At 40.8% G+C, this 26,989-nt stretch overlaps 2 protein-coding genes across 3 annotated transcripts in view; one reads left to right on the top strand and one right to left on the bottom strand.

The window, feature by feature from the left end:
• PLPP1 (phospholipid phosphatase 1) overlaps window positions 1-26,989 on the bottom strand; it is a 112,101-nt gene that overhangs the window by 59,594 nt on the left and 25,518 nt on the right. Inside the window, exon 2 of one of the 2 annotated variants that reach the window (XM_010386475.2) lies at window positions 9,999-10,153. The exons of the other annotated variant lie outside the window; for it this stretch is intronic. Within the exon in view, the coding sequence (XP_010384777.1) occupies window positions 9,999-10,153 (155 nt within the window). The remainder of the gene's footprint in view (window positions 1-9,998; window positions 10,154-26,989) is intronic. 2 annotated transcript variants of the gene reach the window in all.
• LOC115896575 (cytochrome c oxidase subunit 7C, mitochondrial) lies at window positions 3,676-4,063 on the top strand. Its single transcript, XM_030928038.1, has one exon. It carries the CDS (start codon window positions 3,741-3,743, stop codon window positions 3,930-3,932), a length of 192 nt encoding a protein of 63 aa, XP_030783898.1. The 5' UTR covers window positions 3,676-3,740; the 3' UTR covers window positions 3,933-4,063.

Genomic DNA, 26,989 nt, shown 5'->3' with positions numbered 1-26,989 from the left:
CTGTTTGGATACCAGCTTCCTGCACCAGTACAGGAAAAGGACAGCAAGAAAGATGTGCCATGCCATAAAACCTAACCAACTCCAATCTCCTCTGCCATGCAGGGTAAAATTCTAAAGCCACTTTGCCACAAGAACACTTTACTTTTTTTTTTTTTTTTTTTTTTTTTTTTTTGAGACGGGGCTGGAGTGCAGTGGCCAGATCTCAGCTCACTGCAAGCTCCGCCTCAGCCTCCAGAGCAGCTGGGACTACAGGCGCCCGCCATCTCGCCCGGCTAGATTTTTGTATTTTTAGTAGAGACGGGGTTTCACCATGTTAGCCAGGATGGTCTCGATCTCCTGACCTCGTGATCCGCCCATCTCGGCCTCCCAAAGTGCTGGGATTACAGGCTTGAGCCACCGCGCCCGGCCTTTTTTTTTTTTTTTTGAGACGGAGTCTTGCTCTGTCACCCAGGCTGGAGTGCAGTGGCCGGATCTCAGCTCACTGCAAGCTCCGCCTCCCGGGTTCACGCCATTCTCCTGCCTCAGCCTCCCGAGTAGCTGGGACTACAGGCGCCCGCCACCTCGCCCAGCTAGTTTTTTGTATTTTTAGTAGAGACGGGGTTTCACCGTGTTAGCCAGGATGGTCTCGATCTCCTGACCTCGTGATCCGCCCGTCTCAGCCTCCCAAAGTGCTGGGATTACAGGCTTGAGCCACCGTGCCCGGCCAAACACTTTACTTATATATTACTTTACACCTTATAAAAATAAACATATTAACCCATTCATTCTTTCTTCCTCAAGACTAGCAATTTCTTATTACCATTTAAGTAAGGTATTCAAAATAATAAAAATTATACCTCGGTTACCTGCTTTGTGGGCAGCCTCTCAAAAAAAAACATTATTTTTTCAAACAATGTACCAAAAACAAAGAACTTCAGAAAATCCACATATCTATAGTAAATAATCTCCCTCATCTTCCAAAACATTATCAAATCCCAAACTTTACAAATGTGGTATTCCATAACAATTCAACCCAAAAAATATATCCTGTGTTATTTCCCCTCAGGTGTTAATAAAGGGAGTAAAAGTGATTTTTTAAAATTAACTTAGGAGCAATTAGACTACCAAAAATAATAAAAAATATTTCTTAATATTTCTTAAAAAGTCATATTTTATCCTTTAAAATTGTGGATATTCTCCATATATTATTACACTAGCAATATTTATAGTAAAAATCTGAGTAATCAACTCCAGAAAAATACACATGCTTAACGGTATACAAAAGCTAGACATTTTTTATTATGCTAACACACAAACAATATCAGTTGAAAAGGATAATTCAAAGTACATTATTAGAGGCTAGGTGCAGCGGCTCATGCCTGTAATCCCACCACTTTGGGGAGGCCGAAGTGGGTGGATCACATGAGGCCAGGAGATCAAGACCAGCCTGGCCAATACAGTGAAACCCCATCTCTACCAAAAATACAAAAATTAGCCAGGCATGGTGGCACATGCCTGTAATCCCAGCTAAGGCACAAGAATTGCTTAAACCCAGGAGGTAGAGGTTGCAGTGAGCCAAGATCGTACCACTGCACTCCAGCCTGGGTGACAAAGGGAGACTCTGTCTCAAAAAAAAAAAAAAAAAAAAACTACATTATTAGAAATTTTGGGTTGACAGGCTATTTCCATTTCTGTATTTTTTACACGTAGAATGACTTTGCAAAAATCCCAAACCAAAAACTGTAACAATCCACATCCTAAAGGAATTTTAATAGGCCAATACTTGGTCTATTAAATGGAGAGGTCTATTAAATGGAGACATAATGGGATTTAAATAATGCATATTTCTGAATTAACCTAGGACAAAGATTTTTTGCATATTAAGATATGTTTACATAGATGTTTTTCTACCATGAGCTACTAACTCACTATGCAATGCACACTTAAGTTCATCTTTAATAGATGACAAAGGCTCTTTAGTTGACCAAACATTAGTTAACCAGCTGTGAACCCTCTTCTCAACTAGGCCTCAACCTTGGCCTTTCATGTCAGCCTGTCCTTGTGTGGTGTGCAAGGACAGGACAGGCCCAGTCTTAGCAAAAGTCCTGCTAAGTCAGCTTAGCAAGAAGCCCCTTATCCTTGATATCTGAACACTCTTGATATATGATTAAATTCCTCATCCCCCACCTTTGATATATAAATCTTTGGCCTGCCTTAACAAGAATCTCCTACCCTTGATGTCTCCTCTTCATGATTTTCCATCCACTGATTCCCCTCACCCATAAATCCCCCCTTCTCCTTGTTGTAGTCAGAGTTGAGTTCTCTACCCCAGGTGCAATAGTCTTGAGTAGTTTTCCTTAACCATTTTAACAAGTATCAGAATACATTTTTTCAACAATAGAAACCCATATTAGATGGAAAGTCTCCAACTCCTAAGTAAACTTGGGTTGGCAGATTGAAAGGAAAAAATGAAAACTTTTTTTAAAATCTTAAATTGTATCAAACCAACATCTGAGTGCTTTAAACACTTTCAAGGTACCAAGGCTACAGAGTAAAAAGTACAGAGACTGGAGTCTATAACAAAGAATCTGGCCTTTGTCCCTGGGAGAGAGACTCTAAAACCTTAGAATTTTCTGAGTAATAGGGGTGTCTTTGTTATTCTTAAGCCCCTTGGTTCACACTTGGGTTTAGGCTAATGAATGACTCAGGATGGGAGCTGGTCACACTAACCATGTGATTAGAGGGACAGGGCTTTAAACCAGCTCAACCTCCAAGGAGGTGAGGGGAACTAGAGATCAAGTTCAATTGCTTGGCCAATGATTCAATCAATCATGACTACATAATAAAACTCTAATAAAAACAATGGACACTGAAGGTTGGAGGAGCTGCCTAGTTGGTGAACACATCGATGTGCCAGGAAAGTGACATATCTTGATGCCACTGGGAGAGGACAGAAAAGCTCTACATTCAGGCTGTCCCCCACCCTGAGACCTTGACTGTGTATCTTAATTTGGCTCATTCTGATTCCTTATAATAAAACTATAATCATAAGTAAAATGATTTCCTGAGTTCTATGAGTTGTTTTAGCCAATTACCGAACCTGACAGGGTCACAGGAACCCCCAGAGTTACAACCTGGGGAACTTCAAATTTGCACCTGAAAACTACAGTGACAGCAGTCTTATTGGGGACAATGACCTGAAATCCGTGGAGTCTCATGCTAACTCCAGGCAGTTAATGTCAGAATTGAATTATAGCATGGTGCAACACGCAAGAAAAACTTTCCACATTCAAGGAGTTACATTTGTATGTGTAGGTACACTCAGGTTCATAGACAACCAATCACTTCCAAAAAGCCTAGTCAGCTACATAAGCTGCTGAGCCACAGGACTAGGAGTGAAGTTTGATTTACTGTGAATTCTCAAAATACAGTTATTTGTATCTTTTTTTTTTTTCTTTCGGCACTTTCTTAGAAACAGATAAAATCCACACACATAACAGATAAGCTTCCACAATACTATGTAAAAATGGGTATATAGTTAAGGCATTTAAACTTCAGGTATATGAAAATGAAAACAGAAAAATTTCTAATGGGTTTTTAAAAAATAAAAATAGGCTTCCTTATTTGAAAAAACAATGTTCAAGGGAGGGGAAAAAACAGAAAATATAAGAGATAAAATGAAAATATCTCGGTCTTAGTGAGGTGCCGCCATTTCATCCGTCCTCGGTCTCTGCGCCTTTCGCAGAGCTTCCAGCAGCGCTATGTTGGGCCACAGCATCCGGAGGTTCACAACCTCTGTGGTCCGTAGGAGCCACTATGAGGAGGGCCCTGGGAAGAATTTGCCATTTTCAGTGGAAAACAAGTGGGCGTTACTAGTTAAGATGTGTTTGTACTTTGGATCTGCATTTGCTGCACCCTTCCTTATAGTAAGACACCAACTGCTTAAATCATAAGGATGTTTCAGTTCACCCATTTAACAGATATGAAGAGCATTTTAAGAGATACAGCCTCTGGAAATGGATCAAACTCTAACTCATGGCATACCAGATATGTTTGTCAATAAACTTATGACATGAAAAAAAAAGAAAATATCTCAGATACTAATAATCCCACTATTCAGAGAGAACCATTACTATTCTTCTCCCTTTACTCTCAATTATTACAAAAATCTTTCCATGTCAATATTATCAAAAATTATGAAATGAATATAATATTTCATCACTAGAATAAATCATAAAACAGTCCCCTACAGCTAAATTATTTATTTCCAATTTTCTTCTATAAAAAGTACTGTAATCAGGCCGGGCGCGGTGGCTCAAGCCTGTAATCCCAGCACTTTGGGAGGCCGAGACGGGCGGATCACGAGGTCAGGAGATGGAGACCATCCTGGCTAACACGGTGAAACCCCGTCTCTACTAAAAACTATAAAAAACTAGCCGGGCGACGTGGCAGCGCCTGTAGTCCCAGCTACCTGGGAGGCTGAGACAGGAGAATGGCGTGAACCCGGGAGGCAGAGCTTGCAGTGAGCTGAGATTCGGCCACAGCACTCCAGCCTGGGTGACAGAGCGAGACTCCGTCTCAAAAAAAAAAAAAAAAAAAAGTACTGTAATCAACTGTCCTGTAACTCATTCTCTACATGCAACTTATTTCCAGGATAAATTCCTTCCGGTATAATTTATAGGTCCAACAATACACTCTTTTTAATGCCAATTTATACCCCTGCCAGATTTGTGTATGAGAACACCTGTTTTCTACGCTTGATAAGCTGGGAAAGTTCTTACCTTTGCTACTGTGACAGGCCAAACTGTGTTCTCAGTGTTGCTTTAATATGAACTTAAGACTAAGTCTTAAGAAATGTTAAATGTTAAAGCATTTCTTTATATTTCTTGACAATTTTCTTCTACTGACAGCTTTCTAGTCATGCCCTTTCCCCATTTTTCTTTGAGGTAGTCATCTGTTTTTCACTAAGTTATAAAATATATAAAGTGGCTGGATGCAGTGGCTCACACCTGTAATCTCAGCACTTTGGGAGGCCGAGGTGGGTGGATTGCTTGAGGTCAGGAGTTCAAGACCAGCCTGGCCAACATGGTGAAACTCCATCTCTACTAAAAATACAAAAAATTAGCCAGTTATAGTGCCACAGGCCTGTAGTCCCAGCTACTCGGAAGGCTGAGGCAGGAGAAGCACTTCAACCCGGGAGGCGGAGGTTGCAGTGAGCTGAGATCACACCACTACACTCCAGTCTGGGCAAGAGTGAGACACCATCTCAAAAAATATAATACAATAAAATAAAACATATGAAGTGATTAAGCCTTGGTCGGGCACGGTGGCCCACACCTGTAATCCCAACACTTTGGGAGGCCGAGGTGGGCAGATCATGAGGTCAGGAGTTCAAGACCAGCCTGACTAACATAGTGAAACCCCATCTCTATTAAAAATACAAACATTAGCTGGGCATTGGTGGCATGCACCTGTAATCCCAGCTACTCAGGAGGCTGAGGCAGGAGAATTGCTTGAATTCGGGAGGTGGAGGTTGCAGCGTGCTAAAATCGCACCATTGCACTCCAGCTTAGGCAACAGAGCAAGACTCCACCTCAAAAAAAAAAAGTGATTAAGCCCTTTTCACAAACATCCATGTACATTTCCAGTTTTAGGTCACCATGAATAATACAATCACTCTTTAGAAAGAGTTTTATAAGTTGGTCACAAGCATTGGCTATACTGTTATTTTAGGCTAAATATTTTTGCTAAAAGGTTATGTCATACAGTAATCATGACTTAAGAAAAGCAACTACTTACAGTCGGTACTCAAGTCAATTTAAAATAGCCTATTAAACATAGGCAAGTTTTGTATCCTGAAACTATAAATTTTTAAATTTAGACAAACTATATTATTCATTGCAACGTATGGATTTAATACTAACTTTATTGTTACTAACATTACTCTGAAAGTTTGCATACAAAAAGTCTTACCTTTTTCTAGAAACATAAGAATTTATAAAAATATATCACAAATTACCAAGGGAGAAGGTAGAACTACACAAAGCCAAAAATGATGGGAAAAAAAAAAGTCTGCTGTCAAATCTAATATGGATCATTAAAGTCCAAAAACAACAACAACAACAAAAATGTAAAAGCCAAATAATGCAGAAATCTATAGTTTTCTGAATGTGGTACCTTTTTGGATAGCTAAAGAAGAAACAGTAAAGAATATATTTTTTTAAAAAATTATGAACCCCGCATTGTAAAAATAAATCACTACTTTAAAATACAGATTTTCTATCACCCGAAATCTTATTTCTGATCAAATTATAAGGCATATTATATTAAAGTTACATTAAGCAAAAATAATTCATTTTACAGAAAATAAGTTATTTTCTATATATAACAACAGATGTCATACACAAACTATTAAAACAAACAAATCTGCCCTAAGAATTTGCAAGAATCCCTTCCTGCACATTCAAGCACATTTAAGGCCCAGAAACTGGCCAAATAATACTTCTTTAATTAAAAATAAATTGGCATTAAGCCAGGACTGGTGGCTCATGCCTGTAATCCCAGTACTTTGGGAGGTCAAGGCTGGCGGATCACCTGAGGTCAGAAGTTCAAGACCAGCCTGACCAATATGGTGAAACCCTGTCTATTAAAAAAACAAAAAATTGGCCGGGCACGCTGGCTCACACCTGTAATCCCAGCACTTTGGGAGGCTGAGGCGGGCGGATCACAAGGTCAGGAGATCGAGACCATCCTGGCTAACACGGTGAAACCCCCATCTCTACTAAAAATGCAAAAAATTAGCCGGGCGTGGCAGCAGGCACCTGTAGTGCCAGCTACTTGGGAGGCTGAGGCAGGAGAATGGCATGAACCCGGGAGGGGGAGCTTGCAGTGAGCCAAGATCGTGCCACTGCACTGCAGCCTGGGCAACTGAGTGAGACTCCGTCTCAAAAAAAAAAAAAAAATACAAAAAATTAGCCGAGCATGGTGGTACATGCCTGTAGTTCCAGCTACTCAGGAGCCTGAGGCAGGAGAATTGCTTGAACCAAGGAGGGGAAGGCTGCAGTTGCAGTGAGCCAAAATCATGCCACTGCACTCCAGCCTGGGCAACAGGACAAGACTCCATCTCAAAACAAATAAATAAATAAATCACTGGCATTAAAATATTTTTCCAGGTCAATTCTAACAGCAAACTCACAGGAATTAATACCCAAGAACTCAAAGATTGATACTCTTTTTCCACTCCTTAAAAAAAAATTTAGCCTTATTGCTATTTAAGCTGTTTGATATTATAATACTATAACCAAAAAAAAAAAAAATGTTATAAAGATAAGTAAAAAAACAAAGCACAAAACTAAATCTGTGGTGTGCTCACAATGACATAAAAACTGTCAAACTAGGTTGAGTGTGGTGGCCCACGCCTGTAATCCCAGCACTTTGGGATTACAAAGCAGGTGGATCACCTGAGGTCAGGAATTTGAGACCAGCCTGGCCAACATGGTAAAACACCGTCTCTACTAAAACTACAAAAATTAGCCAGGTGTGGTGGTGCATGCCTGTAGTCTCAGCTACTTGGGAGGTCGAGGCAGGAGAATTGCTTGAACCTGGGAGGTGGAGGTTGCACTGAGTCGAGACTGTGCCACTGCACTGCAGCCCGGGCAACAGAGCAAGACTCCATCTCAAAAAAAATAAAAATAAAAAACAAACAGCAGCAGCAACAACAACAAAAAACTGTCAAACTAAAGGAAACATCAAAATGCCACCAGTAGTTGTCTTCAGGTAGTAGAACTAAGGGCTATTTATTTTCTCTTTCTACTTTATAATCTTTTTTTTTTTAATTAATAAAAGATTATGGGCCAGGTGCATGTTGCCAGGTGGCCAACACAGTGAAACCCCATCTCTACTAAAAATACAAAAATTAGCTGGGCGTGGTGACAAGCACCTGTAATTCCAGCTACTTGAGAGGCTGAGGCAGGAGAATCACTTGAACCTGAGCTGAAGCAGGGTAGATTGCTTGAGGTCAGGAGTTCAAGACCAGCCTGGCCAATATGGTGAAACCCCATCTCTACTAAAAAATACAAAAATTAGCTGGGCATGGCGGCGCATGCCTATAGTCCCAGCTTCTTAGGAGAGTTAGGCAGGAGAATCACCTGAACCTGGGAGGCAGAGATTGCAGTGAGCCAAGATTACACCACTGCACTCCAGCCTGGGCAACAAGAGCAAAACTCGATCTCAAAAAAATATATATATATATATATTATTATTATTATTACAATTAATTTATTCACTCTCAAGCAATTATCTCCTCAAATACAGGGGCAAGTTTTTTTTTTTAAAAAAGAAACTTTATCTAGCAATAGTTGCTCAAAATCATGGCTACCACAACTACTTAGTACTTCATATAGTACAGTAACACCGTCTATTGTCATCCAAGTGGCAATACTTCCCTGCACACAGTTTCTCCTAAGTTGAATGGCTAAAATTTAAGTAACCAGTTATGGTGGGATTTATTTTTTAGAAAAAGAAGTATCTCCTTAAACTAAATCCTAGATTTTATGCTAGATTTTTCTATCATTTTACTCCCATAAAAGTAGCTATAATCAAATTAGAATTATAAGAATATATTAATACTTGTATCTCTTAGAACATAATAAAATACTAGACCCCTTCACCTTCAAAGTACTGAGCTGATGGCCATTAGAAAAAAATCTACCAGACAAAAAGACAAAATGAACTCAGATACATAAACTGGAAAAACAAACAACTAGGTTATTATTCTTAGCCAATTTGGGAGCAAAATAGAGAGAGAAAAGCCAGCCAGTCCTACAGCAGAACGAGGTTGCTGAGTTTACTGAGACACTAAATTTTTGTAAGTCATATATCTAGGACAGCCAAGTAACAAGACAGGTGGCCAGAGGAGAAACATGGTGTGATATGCTTCACTGCCAAGACACTCAAGGAGGTAAATCTTCACCTTGCTCCTTCCCTTCTATTTTCAAGTCACATAAAATGACAATGGCAAGACTTAGGAATGAGAGCCAAGGGTAAAGAAAGTAGGCATAATATCCCAAGTGGCAATCTGAACCTAGTTTGTGAATCTTAACCTAGAATGACAGTTTTTAATTACTTAAAACAGTGAAACCCAGTATTATCCTACAAACTGATGAACTATCCGAAGGACAGTACAAAGTAAGAAACAGTGACTTCTTTTTTTTTTTTTTTTTTTTTTGAGACAGAGTTTCGCTCTTGTTGCCCAGGCTGGAGTTCAATGGCGTGATCTCTGCTCACTGCAATTTCCACCTCCCGGCTTCAAGCAATTCTCCTGCCTCAGCCTCCTGAGTAGCTAGGGTTACAGGCATGCGCCACCACGCTCAGCTACTTCTGTATTTTCAGTAGAGAAGGGGTTTCTCCATGTTGGTCAGGCTGGTCTTGAACTGCTGACCTCAGGTGATCCATCCGCCTCGGCCTCCCAAAGTGCTGGGATTACAGGTGTGAGCCACCACACCCAGCCAACAGTGACATATCTTAATGTATTCTGATAATTTTATTCTGCATATATATTTGTGATCTTTCTGCTGAGTTTGTTTTCTCAAATTTAACATGCAAACGTTTTCCTTTTTCATGGCCTCAATTTCCACTTAACAGTATGATAAAGCAAGCATAATCTTAGTTTCAGCTCTGCCATACAATAGCTTACTGGGCTTTAACAAGTGTCTGGCCCTAAGTTTCTTCATTTGTTTACTGACAGGAGTTGGTCCAAATGACTCAAAAAGACTCTCCTATTCAAAAATAATCACTGTATCATTCTTACAGAATGACATCAAGTTGTTCTGGGTAACACCCACCTTTAACTGGAGAAACACTGCCTCTGGACTGAAACAGTGGGTATATTCCTCAAGCAATCATTCACCATATTAACACTGGTGAAGACAGTACTGTGGATTTACCCCCGTCCCAACTCCATACTTCATCCAACCTCCAGCACAACAAACCCATCACTACCTACTTATTAATTTACTTACAGAGGAAATGGGCAAGCCAACCCCTACTAGGATGAGGACAGTGGATGTGACGGTACTGTCATGGTACGGATAGTTGATGCTGTTGTCTTTACAGAAAAAGCCTCTCTGAAATGGATATATTTGGCCCAATTTTAGAACAGCCATAGGCATGGAAGCTGTTGGGGAAGGGAAAAAAAGACACACATGATTAAACTCAATTCACTTCATTAGAAAGTAAAGTCTACTGAATGGGATGCAAATCCTAGCCATATTTTACCCTCTCTGGAGATGGATCTCCATTATACCCAAGGGCAAAGATTAAGAAAATCATGCAGCATCATTTGCTTGTCCACATCAGCCCCACCTTTTTCCAAGTATAAATACTATTACTTGCATTGACCTCCGATTTTAGAAATAACCAATAAAAGAGACTTCTACAAGGAGAGCAAAATTGGCCCATGGAAAAATAAAGCTGAGAAAACAGGAAGGTTTTCCATTTTGCAATCTATAGTTAATTCGTTTTTAATTGAATTGCTTTATATTGAACTGTGTTCAAGAAAAAAGGCAAAATTCCATAAATAAATTCAGTAATTAATATCATAACAGCCAAATACCATCCAGGAGAAGAAACATGTAGAACTTTGCTTCATATTAGAATTTTTAAATATTTTTCTACATTAGAATTTAAACTAATAGGGTTAGAAAACAATAGAAACCAAGCCAAGTGCAATGGCTCATGCCTGTAATCCCAGCACTTTGGGAGGCCATGGCGGGCAGATCACTTGACATTAAGAGTTCAAGACGAGCCTGGCCAATATGGTGAAGCCCCATTTCTACTGAAAACACAAAAATTAGCCAGGCGTGGTGGTGCACACCTGTAGTCCCAGCTACTGGGCAGACTGAAGCAGGAGAATCACTTGAACCCAGGGGGCAGAGGTTGTAGTGAGTCGAGATTGCACCACTGCACTCCAGCCTGGTCGACAGAGCAAGACTCCATCTCAGGAAAAAAAAAAAAAAGAAAAAGAAAGAGAGAGAAAGAAAATGATAGGAACCATAAGTATATATTCAGTAATAAAAATAGAAAAAGCCTTCTGTTTTGCAAAGACAAACAAACACCTGGTTTTATTAGTCCTGGCAAGGCTCCAAAACCACTTTTAACAAGTTATACTGAAATAATTTTCAGTTGAAATTTTGTACCTAAATAAAATGACCCTGAAAGATCAAAGTTAAATAATTTAAATTAGTGGTTTCTTAAGATGTTCAAGGCCGGGCGCGGTGGCTCAAGCCTGTAATCCCAGCACTTTGGGAGGCTGAGACGGGTGGATCACGAGGTCAGGAGATCAGAGACCATCCTGGCTAACACGGTGAAACCCCATCTCTACTAAAAAATACAAAAAACTAGCCGGGCGAGGTGGCGGGCGCCTGTAGTCCCAGCTACTCGGGAGGCTGAGGCAGAAGAATGGCGTAAATCCGGGAGGCGGAGTTTGCAGTGAGTCAAGATTCGGCCACTGCACTCCAGCCTGGGCAACAGAGGGAAACTCCATCTCAAAAAAAAAAAAAAAGTTCAAATTTACCATGCTTTTAGGCTTTGTTTTATACAATTCAAACATTCAAGCATCTACTCACTCACTGTATGCGCAATACTAAGCCATACTTAGGGAAGACAAATTTGTATAAAACAAATACTAAATTCAAGAACCTAAATTGTATATGCAGAAAAAGAATGTATACCCAGTAAATTGTTTAAAAAGAAATCCCAAGGCAGATTTTTTGGGGAAAATGATGAAACTGTTCTGTATCTTGACTGAGATAGTAATTCCATAACTCTTTTATTACATGTAAAGTTAAGAAGAAATACCATAAAAGGCAGAAATATGCCACAAAAATAGGAATATAATTACTAAAATGCCATAGCAGGACCTATAGGAATTCAGAGCTCAACATAAACTGGAGGAGTTAGAAAAGACTATTAAAGAAGAGGCAACTGAGTTGAACTTGAAATGACAGGTAAAACACAGGCAATAGGGAGGAGCACGGGGAGACCATTTAGTGGTAGAGGAAGGCAGGGAAGCATGAGAATTGCAACAAGAGCACAAAGGGAATGAGCAAGAAGTTTTCAAGGTACATACATTTTGTAGCAAACATGTATTGCATGCTTGCACATGCTGGGAATTAGGCCACATAGATTAACTCAATCCTTACCTCTGTGAAGTAGGTATTATTACTACTTGCTTTTTTCATATAACGTTGTTGAAGCTTAGAGAAATGACGAACATTGCTGAAACTAGAAAGTGGTGGAACCAGGATTCCAACACAAGCTATCTCTTTCTAGAATTAGGGAATATATGGCCTCCCATGGAGACAAGTGATCTGGCTAGGTTAACAGGTTAGAATTGCAGCAAGGAAGATATGATTGGAAGAAGGGGAACCTGTCCTTTAAAAACCTCACTCAGTATAGTACATGCCATGTTCACGATAAGAACTCAAAGTAGGCTGAGTACAGTGGGTCACACCTATAAACCCAACATGTTGAAAGGCTGAGGCAGAAGGACCCCTTGAGTTCAGGAGTTCAAGACTAGTCTGGGCAACATATTGAGACCTCATCTCTACAAAAGAAATTTTTTAATTGGCTGGGCATGGTGGCATGTGCCTGTAGTCCCAGTTACTCGGGAGGGTGAGGGAGGAGGATACCTTGAGCCCGAGAGGTAAAGGCTTCAGTAAGCCATGTTTACACCACTGCACCCCAGCCTGGGTAACACGACAACACCCTGTCTCAAAAAAAAAAAAGGAGGGAAAAAAAAACTGAAAGTTAATGGAACAATGTATTATTTGCTACAGATTATCTCTGAATTCTGCAATTCTATGGTTTTTCATGGGAATAACAGTGCTTGAGATTTTTGTGTTTATTAAAAGATTATAGGAGTCAGGCACGGTGACTAACACCTGTAATCCCAGTGATTCGGGAGGCTAAGGCAAGAGGATCACTTGAGGCCAGAAGTTCAAGACCACTCTGGGCAACACAGCAAGACTTTGTCTCTAAAAAGTATTTTTAAAAATTAGCTGGGAGGCCGGGTGAGGTGGCTCATGCTTATAATCCCAGCACTTTGGGAAGCCGAGGCGGGTGGATCACAAGGTCAGGCGATCAAGACCATTTTGGCTAACACGATGAAACCCTGTCTATACTAAAAATACAAAAAATTAGCTGGGCGTGGCTCAAGCCTGTAATCCCAGCACTTTGGGAGGCCGAGACGGGCGGATCACGAGGTCAGGAGATCGAGACCATCCTGGCTAACACGGTGAAACCCCGTCTCTACTAAAAATACAAAAAAACTAGCCGGGCGAAGTGGCGGGCGTCTGTAGTCCCAGCTACTCGGGAGGCTGAGGCAGGAGAATGGCGTAAACCCGGGAGGCGGAGCTTGCAGTGAGCTGAGATCCGGCCACTGCACTCCAGCCCCGGCGACAGAGTGAGACTCTGCCTCAAAAAAAAAAAAAAAAAAAAAAAAAAAAAAAAAAAAAAAAAATTAGCTGGGCGTGGTAGAATGCACCTGTAGTCCCAGTTACTTGGAAGGCTGAGGCAGGAGAATCGCTTGAACCTGAGAGGCGGAGGTTGCAGTGAGCTGAGATTGCGCCACTGTACTCCAGGCTGGGCGACAGAGTGAGACTCCATCTCAAAAAAAAAAAAAAAAACTAGCTGAGCATAGTGGTACACACCTATAGTCCCAGATATTTGGGAAGCTGAGGCGGAAGAATCACTGGAGCCCAACAATTCGAGGCTATGTTGAGCCATGATTATGCCACTACATTCCAACATGGGTGACAGAGCAAGACTCCCAACTCCAAAGAAAGAAAAAGGATTATGGGTTTAAAACACTTGAAATGATGTAAGTTTGTAGGAAATAAAACATCACTATCCTCTTTTGCTCAGGGTCAGCAACATGGTAAAATGAGGAAGTTTAGAAATTAACTTCCAGGAAAAAAAAAAAAGAGAGAGAGCAAGAAGAAACACAAGTATTTACAGTTTTGAAATAATCTACTAATTAGGTGATAAGTAGTGTGTAGATAGTGGAAACAGAATAGGATGCACAGAAGAATGTTTTGAATACAGAAATGATACAAAATTTGTGGGCTGATCACAAATGCTGGGACAGACCTGGAGATGGCACTTCAAGGTTTGGACATGTGAAGAATGAAAGTTCCATTGATAGAAATGAGAAGTTGCCAGGGGAAGCTCATTTATAGTGGAAGAATGTTAGTTTAGTATTGAGAATACTGCCTTTGGGGCCATCTGACGCCTCCCTAAATGCTCAGCCTCATCTTCCACTGGCCCCTTAAGGCTCCAATCACACAGAACCACTTGCTGTTGCCGAAACATACTGTTTTCAAAACCCTAGGTTTCATAGGGATTTGAAATGCTCAGCCTTCTACTGGGGATAGTTGCTCTCTCATTTCTCCTTGAAGTCCAAGCCAGGTACTCCCTTCTTATCTGTCCCATGGCACCATGTACATATGTCTAACACACTGTACTTTAACTTTTTATGTGTGTGTCACCAACTCAGAGGTCAAAGGCTATCTTTATCACTTTTGTATCCTTTGTACCAGGCACACAGATCTGAACAAAAATTTATTGGCCAGGCACAGTGGCTCACACCTGTAATCCCAGCACTTTGGGAGGCAAAGGTGGGTGGATCACAAGGTCAGGAGTTCAAGACTAGCTTGGCCAACATGGCAAAACCCCGTCTCTACTAAAAAAATAAAAAATAAAAAAATTAGCCAGGCATGGTGGCAGGCACCCAAAATCCCAGCTACTCAGGAGGCTGAGGCAGGAGAATCGCTTGAACCCAGGAGGCGGAGGTTGTGGTAAGCCAAGATGGCGTCATTGCATTCCAGCCTGGGCAACAAGAGCAAAACTCTGTCTCAAAAAAAAAAAAAATTGTATTAAATGACTAAGTGAATAAAATGCAGGGTAAAGATCAGAAGTAGAGAAAGATGTGTAAGTTGTTGGCATTAGAAGTTGCAACTTAAACTAGGAGAATAAAACAGTTCTTACAGAAGGCAAATCAAGACTGAAAGAGACAAAGCAATCAGCTAAGGACGAATATCCACAGAGAAAACATGAAAAGAGGCTATAGGTGGAGAGAAAGAAAGGATGCTAACAGGCTCCAAGGGGCAAGGGCTGTGTCTGTCTTGTTCAGCAGCATATCTGGCCATTCTTTAAACAAAATAATGAATGAACAATAGAGAAGTAGGACAACGTTGTGATACAAAAACCAAAGCTCAGAGTATCTAGTACATGGTAAATCTAATATGTCAAATGCTAAGACATCAAGGAGGATGAGAACTGAGTAAAGATTTAAGTCTTTACTGAGACTATATTATACCATCTCCACTAATACAACAATGGTATCTTCATAAAGAAACTTAGTGTGGAGCGTTGTTCAATATTTGGTTATTGTCTAAGCATTCCTTTCTTCAAGTTAAATATGTCAAAATTATGTCCTCTACCGTTCATATGTATTACACACACACAGAGAGGCATGTCCATCCCTCCAGAGTAAACAGATACCTCTATTCCAAAACACAATGGAATAGTCTTTATCTGCTACTGAGATCATTTTTTTGTTTTGTTTTGTTTTGGTTTTGTTTTTGTTTTGAGACAGAGTCTTACTCTGTGGCCCAGGCTGCATAGTGCAGAGGTGCGACCTTGGCTCACTGCAACCTCCGCCTCTCAGTTTTCAACTGATTCTCCGATTTCAGCCTCCTGATTAGCTGGGACCACAGGCACGTGCAACCAAGCCCGGCTAATTTTTGTAGTTTCAGTAAAGATGGGTTTTCACCATGTTGGCCAGGCTCATCTTGAACTCCTGCCCTCAAGTGATCTACCTGTCTCAGCCTCCCAAACTGCTGGGATTACAGACATGAGCCACCATACCCAACGGAGATTATTTTTAATGTTAATTTTTTAGAGTAGTGCTGAGAGTTCTGTGTTAAAGTTAGTGTTCTAAGAAGATTCTTCTCCTTATAAACACTTTCTTAGGACAGATACACTTTCTCCTTAATATCTAAAGAACATAGATACTGTTTTGACCCTAATCATAGTTCTAGGATATTTTTCTCTTAATTAAAATTTCCTTAAAAGGAGTCACTTTTAAATTCTGTAATAACCGCCGGGCATGGTGACTCATCCTCTACCTGGGACTACAGCTGCTATCAGACAGCCTTCTCCACACAGCTCTCTTTTTGGGGTAGCACTCCTTCTCTTTGTACTTCAGGTCTAAGGGGCAATATTCCCATCCTCTCTGTTGCTAGCCCAGGATACTACAATATCTCTTGTTGATTTTCTAAACTCTCCCACCTATTTGTGAATACTTGCTTCATTTAATCCTCTTCAAATTATCCAGCTTGAATATGCCATCTGTTTCCTATCAGGGCCATGGGTGACAGTACCACATACATATTTTGATCTTGCTAAACACAACTGTTAGGCATGTATGTCTGCTCTTAGTGCACTACTTCTATGATATGTCAAGGAAAACAGACACATGAATACCTGGATAGATGCAAACAGATGTTCCCATATTCTCCTCAGTTCAGTGATAGTTGAAATCTATATATATCATATACTTCCTCAAATATGTGCTATTACAAAATACTCCAATGGAATAAATCTAAAATGCATTTTACAAAGAGAAAGACTAAAGTAAATCAATGTTAATCCCTAATATGTAGAAGGTAAAGAAAAAGAAGTACTAAATTTATTTTGAAAAGAATGAAATAAAAATCAAATTATTAAAGTGACTATACTGATTCCTGTACCCACTCCCTTCCCCAAGTTTCTCTAAAGATCTCATTTCAGACATTTAAATGAATATTATGCTACACAACAGGGAAACTCAGATGTCCATCCCCTAGTTATTCATTCAAACATTTCCATTGCCATAATACGGCAGCTGCAATGCCAGGAAAGAAGAAAGGAAAAAAGACTAAAAGAGGGGAAGAATGAAAAAGACCTCAAATAATTTTTTTTTTTTTTAAGAAACCGGGTCTTACTCTGTCACCTAGGGTGGGGTCCAGTGGCATGACCATAGTTCATTGTAACCTTGAACTCTTGGGCTCAGGCAATCCTCTCACCTCAGCCTCCCAAGCAGCTGTGACTACAGTCATGTGCCACCATTCCTGGCTAATTTTTTTTTTTTTTTTTTTTTTTTTTTTGGTAGGGACAGAGTCTCACTGTTTCCCAGGCTGGTCTCAAACTCCTGAACTCAAGCAATCCTCCTGCCTCGGCCTCCCAAAGTGCTGGTATTACACATATAAACCAGCATATCCACCCACCACAGAACTTTTAATGAAAGAGGGAAATCAGTACTACCAGAAAATAACATAGCTGTAACTGCAAGCATGACTGACATTTAGGTTTGGGCAACACAGCCATCAGGATCCCAGCAGGAAACAGATAGCACCCTCAAACTGGGTAATTTAAGGAGAGTTTAAGAAAGGGATTATTTACAAGGTATGAAAAATGTGGGCACAGTGAAAAGACAGTGCAGCCTCCTGAAGCTGCTATCATCTACAGACTTGAAAGGACAAAGAGGGCCCCATGATATGAGCCATGGCCTCTGGGAGAGCCAACATGACACGATCTTGTAGGAGGAAGCCAGGAAAATAAACACAGCAACTCTACTCTCCTCCTGCCAGTGCTATCCATTGTCCAAATCCATCTAGAAGCCAGTCTCAGGCTCTTGAGACTGAGGGCAGGGAAGGCGATGACAGAAAGCAGGTCCACAGGGGCAATGGAAGATAAGCAGGACCAGGAGGGAAGAGAAGGTAAAGCCAGTTGGGGTCTCAGTAGAGAGCTGAAACCTAAAAGTGAGTAACTCAAGAGAGACTAATAAAGCGGCTCTTTGCAGAGTGTATATTAAGACTACATATTAAGAATATTGGGTTTTATTCTGTGGGTAACAAGGAGACACAATTCTAATACGTGCCCTAATGGAGGGGCTGTGAAAAGAGTTGTGTAAAGGAAAAAAACAGTGTGAAGACAGAAGAGAGGGCAAGGCCAGAGGCAAGAAATACTAGTGTATATGAGAGATGTTAAGGGCCTGAAACAAAGAAACAACAAGGGGAACAGGAAAAAGAGGTAGATTCTAAAGATGTTTAGGAAGTTATTCCTATAGAACTATGGATTGTGTCTCTGCGTACATATTGATGTGTGTGTATCTAAAACGTACACACACACCTCTTCAGCCTTTGTTGTATCTGCAAAATATAATTCCCATCTTTCCCTTTCCCTAATTACCACCCAGTAACATGGCTGCATAATCTTGCTTAGAGTAAGCATTTCAAGGAATATTTATGGAATGAATGAATAAACAAGTTAGTAAAGCTTCTGAAACATATAAACAATAATCTTATGTAACCATAAAGTCAGATCCTGAAAAGCCGTATGTTATTTGTCACGCCGAAAGGCTCAAATTCAAACAAACAAACCAAGAAGACACACACACAAAAAAAGGTGAACAATCTGAAGTCCAAGAACACGCTAGGGAAGCACTTACAATGCTATACTCTAGCAACTCTTTCTTAAGCTGTTTTCCATTGGGAACACAAACTGCTAACAAAGATAAACAAACTGAATATACCCATGTTAACTGCTCAAACAAATCTGTAAATCACAAACTACTGGAATCTTGAAGGCAATTTGTGTACACTCCAGCATTACCTCCAAGCAAAGCTTCAAATATGGCTACTGTAGAAGCACTTCTCTCAGCAGCACCCCTCACTCTTTCCTCAAAGAGAAAAGAAGTTGAGGCCCCAATGGCAACCTCTTTACTGATCCACCCAAAACGGGGGTCCACAAATTCCCTGCAGGAAAGTAGAATAAGAAGATTTCCAAAGGAGACGCTGAAGAGTAAAAAGCAATCACACTTCAAAGTAGGACTTTACAAATAATTAACAACAGCTCCAGATCCATCCTATTCTCTTCTCTAGAACCACTAGAAACTCTCAGATCTGAAATTGTATCACAGATTACATACCTACATATCCCACTCCATGATACATACACATGTTGAACTTCCTATGTCCATATCCATCCTCCACATCCTCAGAGTTAGTAAACGAGTTAGACATCTATGACTTTGTTCCAAGATTCCTATTTAAAAAGTTTTCACATACTATACAAGTTTACAGTATACAATATACTATGCACCCTCAGTAAAAAGGACAAATTATAATGTGGTCTCTTATTCACCAGTAAAAAAATATTTGCTCTTACTGGAAGCACCTAAAATAATCGGGCAGCCTACCTCACAAGACTCTTACTTAAACAGTAATCCTGCTAGTCTCAGAGCAATTTATAAACCTAAATGAGAAAACACAAACATGCTCAAGAGAAAGGTTTGCTTTATAACTAAAAGATTCATAACATGGTTGTTCATGGATGTGAACAACTCCATGAGTCCTCAGACTGTGAGTAGAGTTTCACTACTCAAAATAAACAAATAAATAAATAAGTTAATAATCTTCCATGGCCTTTCTCATATATGTCCAAGAAGAACGGAAACAAACACTGACTGAGCACCTATTATAAGTCACCACCATGCTAAGGTACTTGCATATATACCTGAAATACAAATATATTTTTATAGGAATATATTTGTACTTATATTTCAGATATCCTAACATAAAATCTGGGAATATATTTATATATCAGATATCCTATCAAAAAAGTATTTATATTTCAGATATCCTACCATAAAATCTGGTAGAATATATTTATATATCACATATATATTTATACCTCAGATATAAGAGATGTAAGAATATATTTATATTTCAGATATCCTACCATAAAATATGGAAAAATTAAAAAATTAAAAACAAAAAAAAACAATGAGTATAGATCATAAAACCAGGCAAAATAAGTAAAAACATTATATATGGTATGAGTTGATTTCTCTAAAATTATTTATTTATTTATTTATTTATTTTTTTTTTTTTTTTTTTGAGATGGAGTCTCGCTCTGTCACCCAGGCTGGAGTGCAGTGGTGCAATCTTGGCTCACTGCAAGCTCCGCCTCCCGGGTTCATGCCATTCTCCTGCCTCAGCCTCCCGAGTAGGTGGGACTACAGGTGCCCACCACCATACCCGGCTAATTCTTTGTATTTTTAGTACAGACAGGGTTTCACTGTGTTAGCCAGGATGGTCTTGATCTCCTGACCTCGTGATCCACCTGCCTCGGCCTCCCAAAGTGCTGGGATTACAGGCGTGAGCCACCACCCCTGGCCTAAAATTATTTATGTTTATATATAAACATTGGGAAGTCTGGAAAAATATATAACTAACTTATAAGTAGTTATCTTCAGAGATGGTATTTTTTTTTAAGTCAGTCAAATTTAACAGGGGGGTTACATACCAGAGATGGTACTAACACAAATCAAATCAGGCAGAAAACATATTTTCTACTGTATATACTTCCATGTTTGAATACTTTATAATAAAACAAAAGGCCAAAATCATTACATTTTAATTTTTATTCTATGGGTAACAGGGAGACACACAATCCAATCTGTATTCTAATTGAGGGGGCTGTGAAAAGAGCTATGTAAAGAAAAAAACAGTGTGAAGACGGAAGAGAGGATAAGGCCAGAGGCAAGAAATACTAGTATATATGAGAGATGTTAAGGGCCTGAAACAAAGAAATAACAAGGGGAAGAGGAAAAAGAGGTAGATTCTAAAGATGTTTAGGAAGTGTCTGGGATGTTTATAACAATAAAAACATTTTCTGTTTCCTGAAATTATGCCTATAACTTACGTGAAATCATCCATACTATCCTTTTCCTGAAATTAATCATACAATTTATCTGAAAAAGTCCTACCTATAGTAAGATTGAAACTAGAGCAAAGGAAAAGTCTACTTTCTTACTCTGTTAAAACACAAAGCAGGCCAGCCAGGCATGGTGGCTCACCCCTGTAATCCCAGCACGTTGGGAGGCCGAGGAGGGCGGATCACAAGGTCAGGAGTTTGAGACCAGCCTGGCCAACATGGCGAAACCCCGTCTCTACTAAAAATACAAAAATTAGCTGGGCACAGAGACGGGCGCCTATAATCCCAGCTACTCAGGAGGCTGAGACAGGAGAATCGCCTGAACCCAGGAGGCGGCGGTTGCAGTGAGCTGAGATCACGCCACTGCACTCCAGCCTGGACAACAAGAGCAAGACTTCATCTCAAAAAAACCAAACAAACGAAAAAACACAAAGCAGTAAAAACTAACCTTTAGCCTTTATGCCTAATTGATAGGTTCTCAGAGAAGCAGCCCTACAGCAAAATAATTACTTTTGGGGATTTTCCATCTCTTGCAACTTTAGAGATCTATGACGATGTCCTTAAAAATGTATGAAACAAAGATAACTTTTTCTTTTTTTGGGGGGGGCGGGGACAGAATTTCACTTTTGTTGATCAGGCTGGAGTAAAATGGCATGATCTTGGCTCACTGCAACTTCTACCTCCTGAGTTGAAGCAATTCTCCTGCCTCGGCCTCCTGAGGAGCTGGGATTACAAGCATGCACTATACCACACCCAGCTAATTTTGTATTTTTAGTACAGAGTTTCTCCATATTGGTCAGGCTGGTCTGGAACTCCTGACCTCAGGTGGTCCACCCACCTCAGCCTCCCAAAGTGCTGGGATTACAGGCGTGAGCCACCATGCCCTATCGCCAACTTTTTAAATCGGAAATTTTGTTATAACATTTTGGGCCCTTCCAGACATGCTTACAGAGAGAGGAGAAATAACCTTGAGACTCAAGAGTTCAGTAGAAGGGGATGAATACAAGCCATAACAGTGCTTTGATTTAGTCACCACTTCTTGAAAAATCTTGTAAAATAACGGCACTCAGGCAGATCATTATAAAAGAGAGACATTGTCTTTTTAATTATGTAAAAAACAAAAGAATATTACTCTAGTAAGCCTTTCAAGTTTTTTACTTTGAAATACCAAAGTTAATTACATATTAATATAAAGTAGCTTTAGTCTGATGGGAGAAAAAGGAAAGAAAATATATAATTTTATTTAGGGCAGTGCTAGCCAATAAAATCTTCTGTGATAAAAGAAATGTCCAGGCCGGATGTGGTGGTTCACACCTGTAATCCAAGCACTTAGGGAGGCCGAGGCGGGCAGATCACAAGGTCAAGAGATCAAGATCATCCTGGCCAACATGGTGAAACCCCGTCTCTACTAAAAACACAAAAATTAGCCAGGCATGGTGGCGCACACCTGTAGTCCCAGCTACTCAGGAGGCTGAGGCAGGAGAATCGCTTGAACCCAGGAGGCAGAGGTTGCAGTGAGCCGAGATCATGCCACTGCACTCGAGCCTAGTAACAAGAGTGAGACTCCATCTCAAAAAAAAAAAAAAAGGTCCAATACAATGTGTTGTCCAATGCAGTAGCCACTAGTCACATGAAGCTATGGAGCTCTTGATATATGGCTAGTGTGACTGAAGGACTGAACTTTTAATTGTATTAAATTTTAATTAATTTAATTTTAAATTGCTACATGCAGCTAATGGATCTCATACTGAATAATGCAGATCTAGGGGGTTAAAAATAAACTGACAGGTTGAGCATTAAATTTCCAAAACATATTAACACAAGGCACTAATTCTGATTCCAGAAACGTAAGAGGGAATAATTATAAAGTACTTGAGTAATCATAGGTTTTATTGTGAGCCAGTGCTCAGAAAAAAAACTCCCCCACATGCATACATTTAGCTGCTTCCTCTGAAGAAGCTATCACTGCTGCATCCTTCAAATTTTAGAATCCTGAGCTAGCTTCTCTTTTCAGGCAATGACACCTTAGTGTGAAGGGAAGCAAGAGGGTCAGTCAAGTATGACTGGCTACCCTCCTACCTCTCTTACCAACCTCGGGTCTTCCCTATTCTTTTGTCCTGGGGTAAAACCTTTCATCTCTAAACCAACAGTGTTTTCTTGTCTTCTGGCTGTCCAAAGCTGCCCTTTACAGTATCCCATCTCCACTGCAGCTACCAACTGCTTCCTCTTACTCCCAGAACTGTTCCTACCCTCAGGTGAGGCCAAAAATGCTTGGCTTACCTGTATAAAAACTATACTAATCAAAGGCATTTACGGTTTTGTAATTCATACCAGGTATTACAATATTTATGCTTATAAAATATCATGTTCGGTAGTTTTAAGTTGCACTACAGTAAAAGCCAAATCCTGATCTTAGCATATTGTCTGGTCATCTGGCTGTAACATGAGGAATTACAAGGAACACCAAATCTCACTCAAGTGGGAAGTAGTCATTACTATTAGAGCAGGAAAAAATAATTTCCTGTTAAACTTCTCCATTTATCTCAACTAATGAAGTCTGAAGTGTTGTTTCTTGGCCGCGTGAGGTAGTTCATGCCTGTAATCTCAGCACTTGGTGAGGCCAGATCACCTGAGGTCAGGAGCTCAAGATCAAACTGGCCAACATGGCAAAACCCCATCTCTACTAAAATAAACAAAAATTAGCCCGGGGTGGTAGCGTGTGTGCCTGTAATCCCAGCTACTTAGGAGGCTGAAGCAGGAGAACTGCTTGCACCCGGGAGGTGGAGGTTGCAGTGAGCAGAGGTCGCAACACTGCGCTAGAGCCTGGGCAACAGAAAGAGGCTGTCTCAAAGTGAAGGAAAGGAAAGGGAGGAAGGGGAGGGGAAGTAGGTAGGTAGGAAGGGGAGGGAAGGGGGGAGGGGAGAAGGGGGAGAGGGGCAGGGAGAAGGGGGAGAGAGGAGGGAGGGGAAGAGGGGGAGGGGAGGGAGGGGAAGAGGGGGAGGGGAGGGAGTGGAGAGCGGCAGAAGCAGAGAGCAGAGGAAGGTGAGAGGAGGGAGGGAGGGAGGGGTGGTTCTTAATTTCTTGGGGATTATGGACCTCTTTAAGACTAATGGAACAGGTGTGGTGGCTCACACCTGTAATCTCAGCACTTTGAGAGGTGGGCGGATTGCCTGAGGTCAGGCAATTTTGTATTAAAAATACAAAAATTAGGCCAGGCATGGTGGTTCACACCTATAATCCCAGCACTTTGGGAGGCCGAGGTGGGTGGATCACAAGGTCAGGGGTTTAAGACCAGCCTGGCCAAGATGATGAAACCCCGTCTCTATTAAAAATACGAGAATTAGCCGAGCTGGTGGCGGATGCCTGTAATCTCAGCGACTCGGTAGGCTGAGGCAGAGAATTGTTTGAACCCAGGAGGCGGAGGTTGCAGTGAGCCGACATTGCCCTGCTGCACTCCAGCCTGGGCGACAGAGTGACTGTATATCCGAAAAAAAAAAAAATTAGCCGGGCATGGTGGTGCACGCCTGTTGTCCCAGCTACTCGGGATGCTGAGGCAGGTGGAGAATCACTTGAACACAGGAGATGGAGACTGCAGTGAGCCGAGACTGCGCCACTCCACTCCAGCCTGGGAGACATAGCAAGACTCTGTCTCAAAAAGAAAAAAAAAAAAAGAAAGATTTTAATGAAACCATGGACCGTTTCCCCAAAATTTTTTTTGCCATGCAGGGCAACGTGCACCTGCATACACATACACAAAAACACATACACACACACCCTAAAGGTCATCTAAGCACACTTCTTTTACTAAAGTGTAAGAAATATAATTTAAAATAACTAGTATGTTGAAGGCCACAGACTAAACTGTTCAGCAGAATATGACTTCAAAGAAGACTAGAATTAACTTGATATTTCCACTTTTTCCCCTTCCTTTTTTTTTTTTTGAGAGCGTCTTACTCTGTCACCCAGGCTTGAGTGCAGTGATACCAACACAGCTCACCACAGCCTCAACCTCTGAAGCTCAGGTAATCCAGTCCTCCCACCACAGCCTTCTGAATTCAAACTATAGGTGCACACCACCACGCCCGGCTAATTTTTGTACTTTATGTAGAGAAAGGATTTTGCCATGTTGCCCAGGCTGGTCTCAAACTCCTGGTCTCAAGTGATGCATCCATCTTAGCCTCCCAAAGTGCTAGAATTACAGGCATGAGCCATCCTCTCTAAATTCTAGAGAAAGAATTTAGAAGGGCTAAATTTCCTTCTCTCCCTTCCCTCCTTCCAGTTTTACCCTCTTCTTATCATCCCCCTATATTCTCTATACTTCATCTCCTCAATTGGCTATAATGCAGAACTAAAGTCATTTTTAGTATTATTTACACTTACTGGCAATTGTATATTTCCCATTCTCATTTCAAAAGCAGACATTAGGCCAGTGGCTCAAGCCCTGTAATCCCAACACTTTGGAAGGTCAAGGCAGGAGGATCACTTGAGGCCAAGAGTTCGAGACCAGCCTGAACAACATAAGGAGACTCCCATCTCTACACTACACACAAAAAATCAAAACAAACAAATAGCAGAAGTTTATTTCTTTTTCTTTTTTTTTTTTTTTTTTTGAGACGGAGTCTTGCTCTGTGCCCCAGGCTGGAGTGCAGTGGCACGATCTCGGCTCACTGCAAGCTCCGCCCCCCGGGTTCACACCATTCTCCTGCCTCAGCCTCCCGAGTAGCTGGGACTACAGGTGCCTGCCACCACGCCCGGCTAATTTTCTTGTATTTTTAGTAGAGATGGGGTTTCACCGTGTTAGCCAGGATGGTCTCGATCTCCTGACCTCGTGATCTGCCTGCCTCGGCCTCCCAAAGTGCTGGGATTACAGGCTTGAGCCACCGCGCCCGGCCAGAAGTTTATTTCTTTAAGGAAAAATGAAAACATTTACTGAGTATCTATTATTTGCCTGATATTTGCATATATATTATCTCTAATCTTAACAATTTTGTAACGGAAGTTCTCCCCAAAATATCTATGTTTGAAAACTTAAAAGCCAATGAGTCACAGGTCAAGAAAAGTTAAAAGGTAAATGACAAAATAGTTAAAAGTGAACAAGGAAAATACTACAAGTCAAAACTTAAAGGATGCAGCTAAAATACCACACATGAAAATTGTAAACCCTTAAATTCCTACATTAGAAATTTAAAAAACTGGCTGGGTGCAGTGGCTCATGCCTGTAATCCCAGCACTTTGGGAGGCTAAGGTGGCCAGATCACTTGAGGTCAGGAGTTCAAGACCAGCCTGGCCAACACAGCCCCATCTCTACTAAAATTACAAAAATTAGCCAGGCATGATGGCATGTGCCTGTACTCCCAGCTACTCTGGAAGCTGAGGTAGGAGAATCACTTGAACCCAGGAGGCGGAGTCAGGCACAGTGGCTCACACCTGTAATCCCAGCACTTTGGGAGACTGCGGCGGGCAGATCACTTGAGGTCAGGAGTTTGAGACCAGCCTGGCCAACATGGTGAAACCCCATCTCTACTTAAATTAGCCAGGCGTGGTGGTACACGCCTGTAACCACAGCTACTCGGGAGACTGAGGCAGGAGAATCGCTTGAACTCGGGAGGCAGAGCTTGCAGTGAACTGAGATCATGCCACTGCACTCCAGTATAGGCAACAGAGCAAGACTCTGTCTCAAAAAAAAAAAAAGGAAAACAAAACAAAAATCTTATTTTTAAAAGTTCAGGAAACTAAGAGCAATATAGAACAGAAATTAAAGAAATGAAAAATAAAGGAAAAGACTATCAACAAAACCAAATGCCTTTTTTTTAAACAGGTTGATGAAATGGTCAGTCCTACTTTAGCTTAAGAATATAAAAGAAGACACAAATACAGCAAATTACTAAAAAAATAAAAATAAAAAATAAGGCACTAATTGTATCTCTGGGCTAAATTTCATCAAACTCAGAGGCACTAAGTAACTCACCCAAGTGCACAGCACTACTAAGGCAGATAATCAGTATTACACAGTTGGTAAGCAGGGAAACTAAAACTTTAACAAAAAGTTTCTGTTCTTTTCACCACATTATACAGCCTCTCTCTTAGGAAAGGAATCTAACTTCCAGGGTCTCTATGTGATACACACAATAAATCTTACCCTACTAGAATTTGGTTAAGTAGCCATCCTGCTTCAAACTAGGGAAGAGAA

Source organism: Rhinopithecus roxellana, chromosome 3 (assembly GCF_007565055.1).
Source record: "Rhinopithecus roxellana isolate Shanxi Qingling chromosome 3, ASM756505v1, whole genome shotgun sequence".
Classification (NCBI taxonomy): Eukaryota; Metazoa; Chordata; class Mammalia; order Primates; family Cercopithecidae; genus Rhinopithecus; species Rhinopithecus roxellana.
The sequence above is the reverse complement of the archived record's forward strand: the minus strand, read 5'-3'. Positions and strand labels throughout refer to the sequence as shown.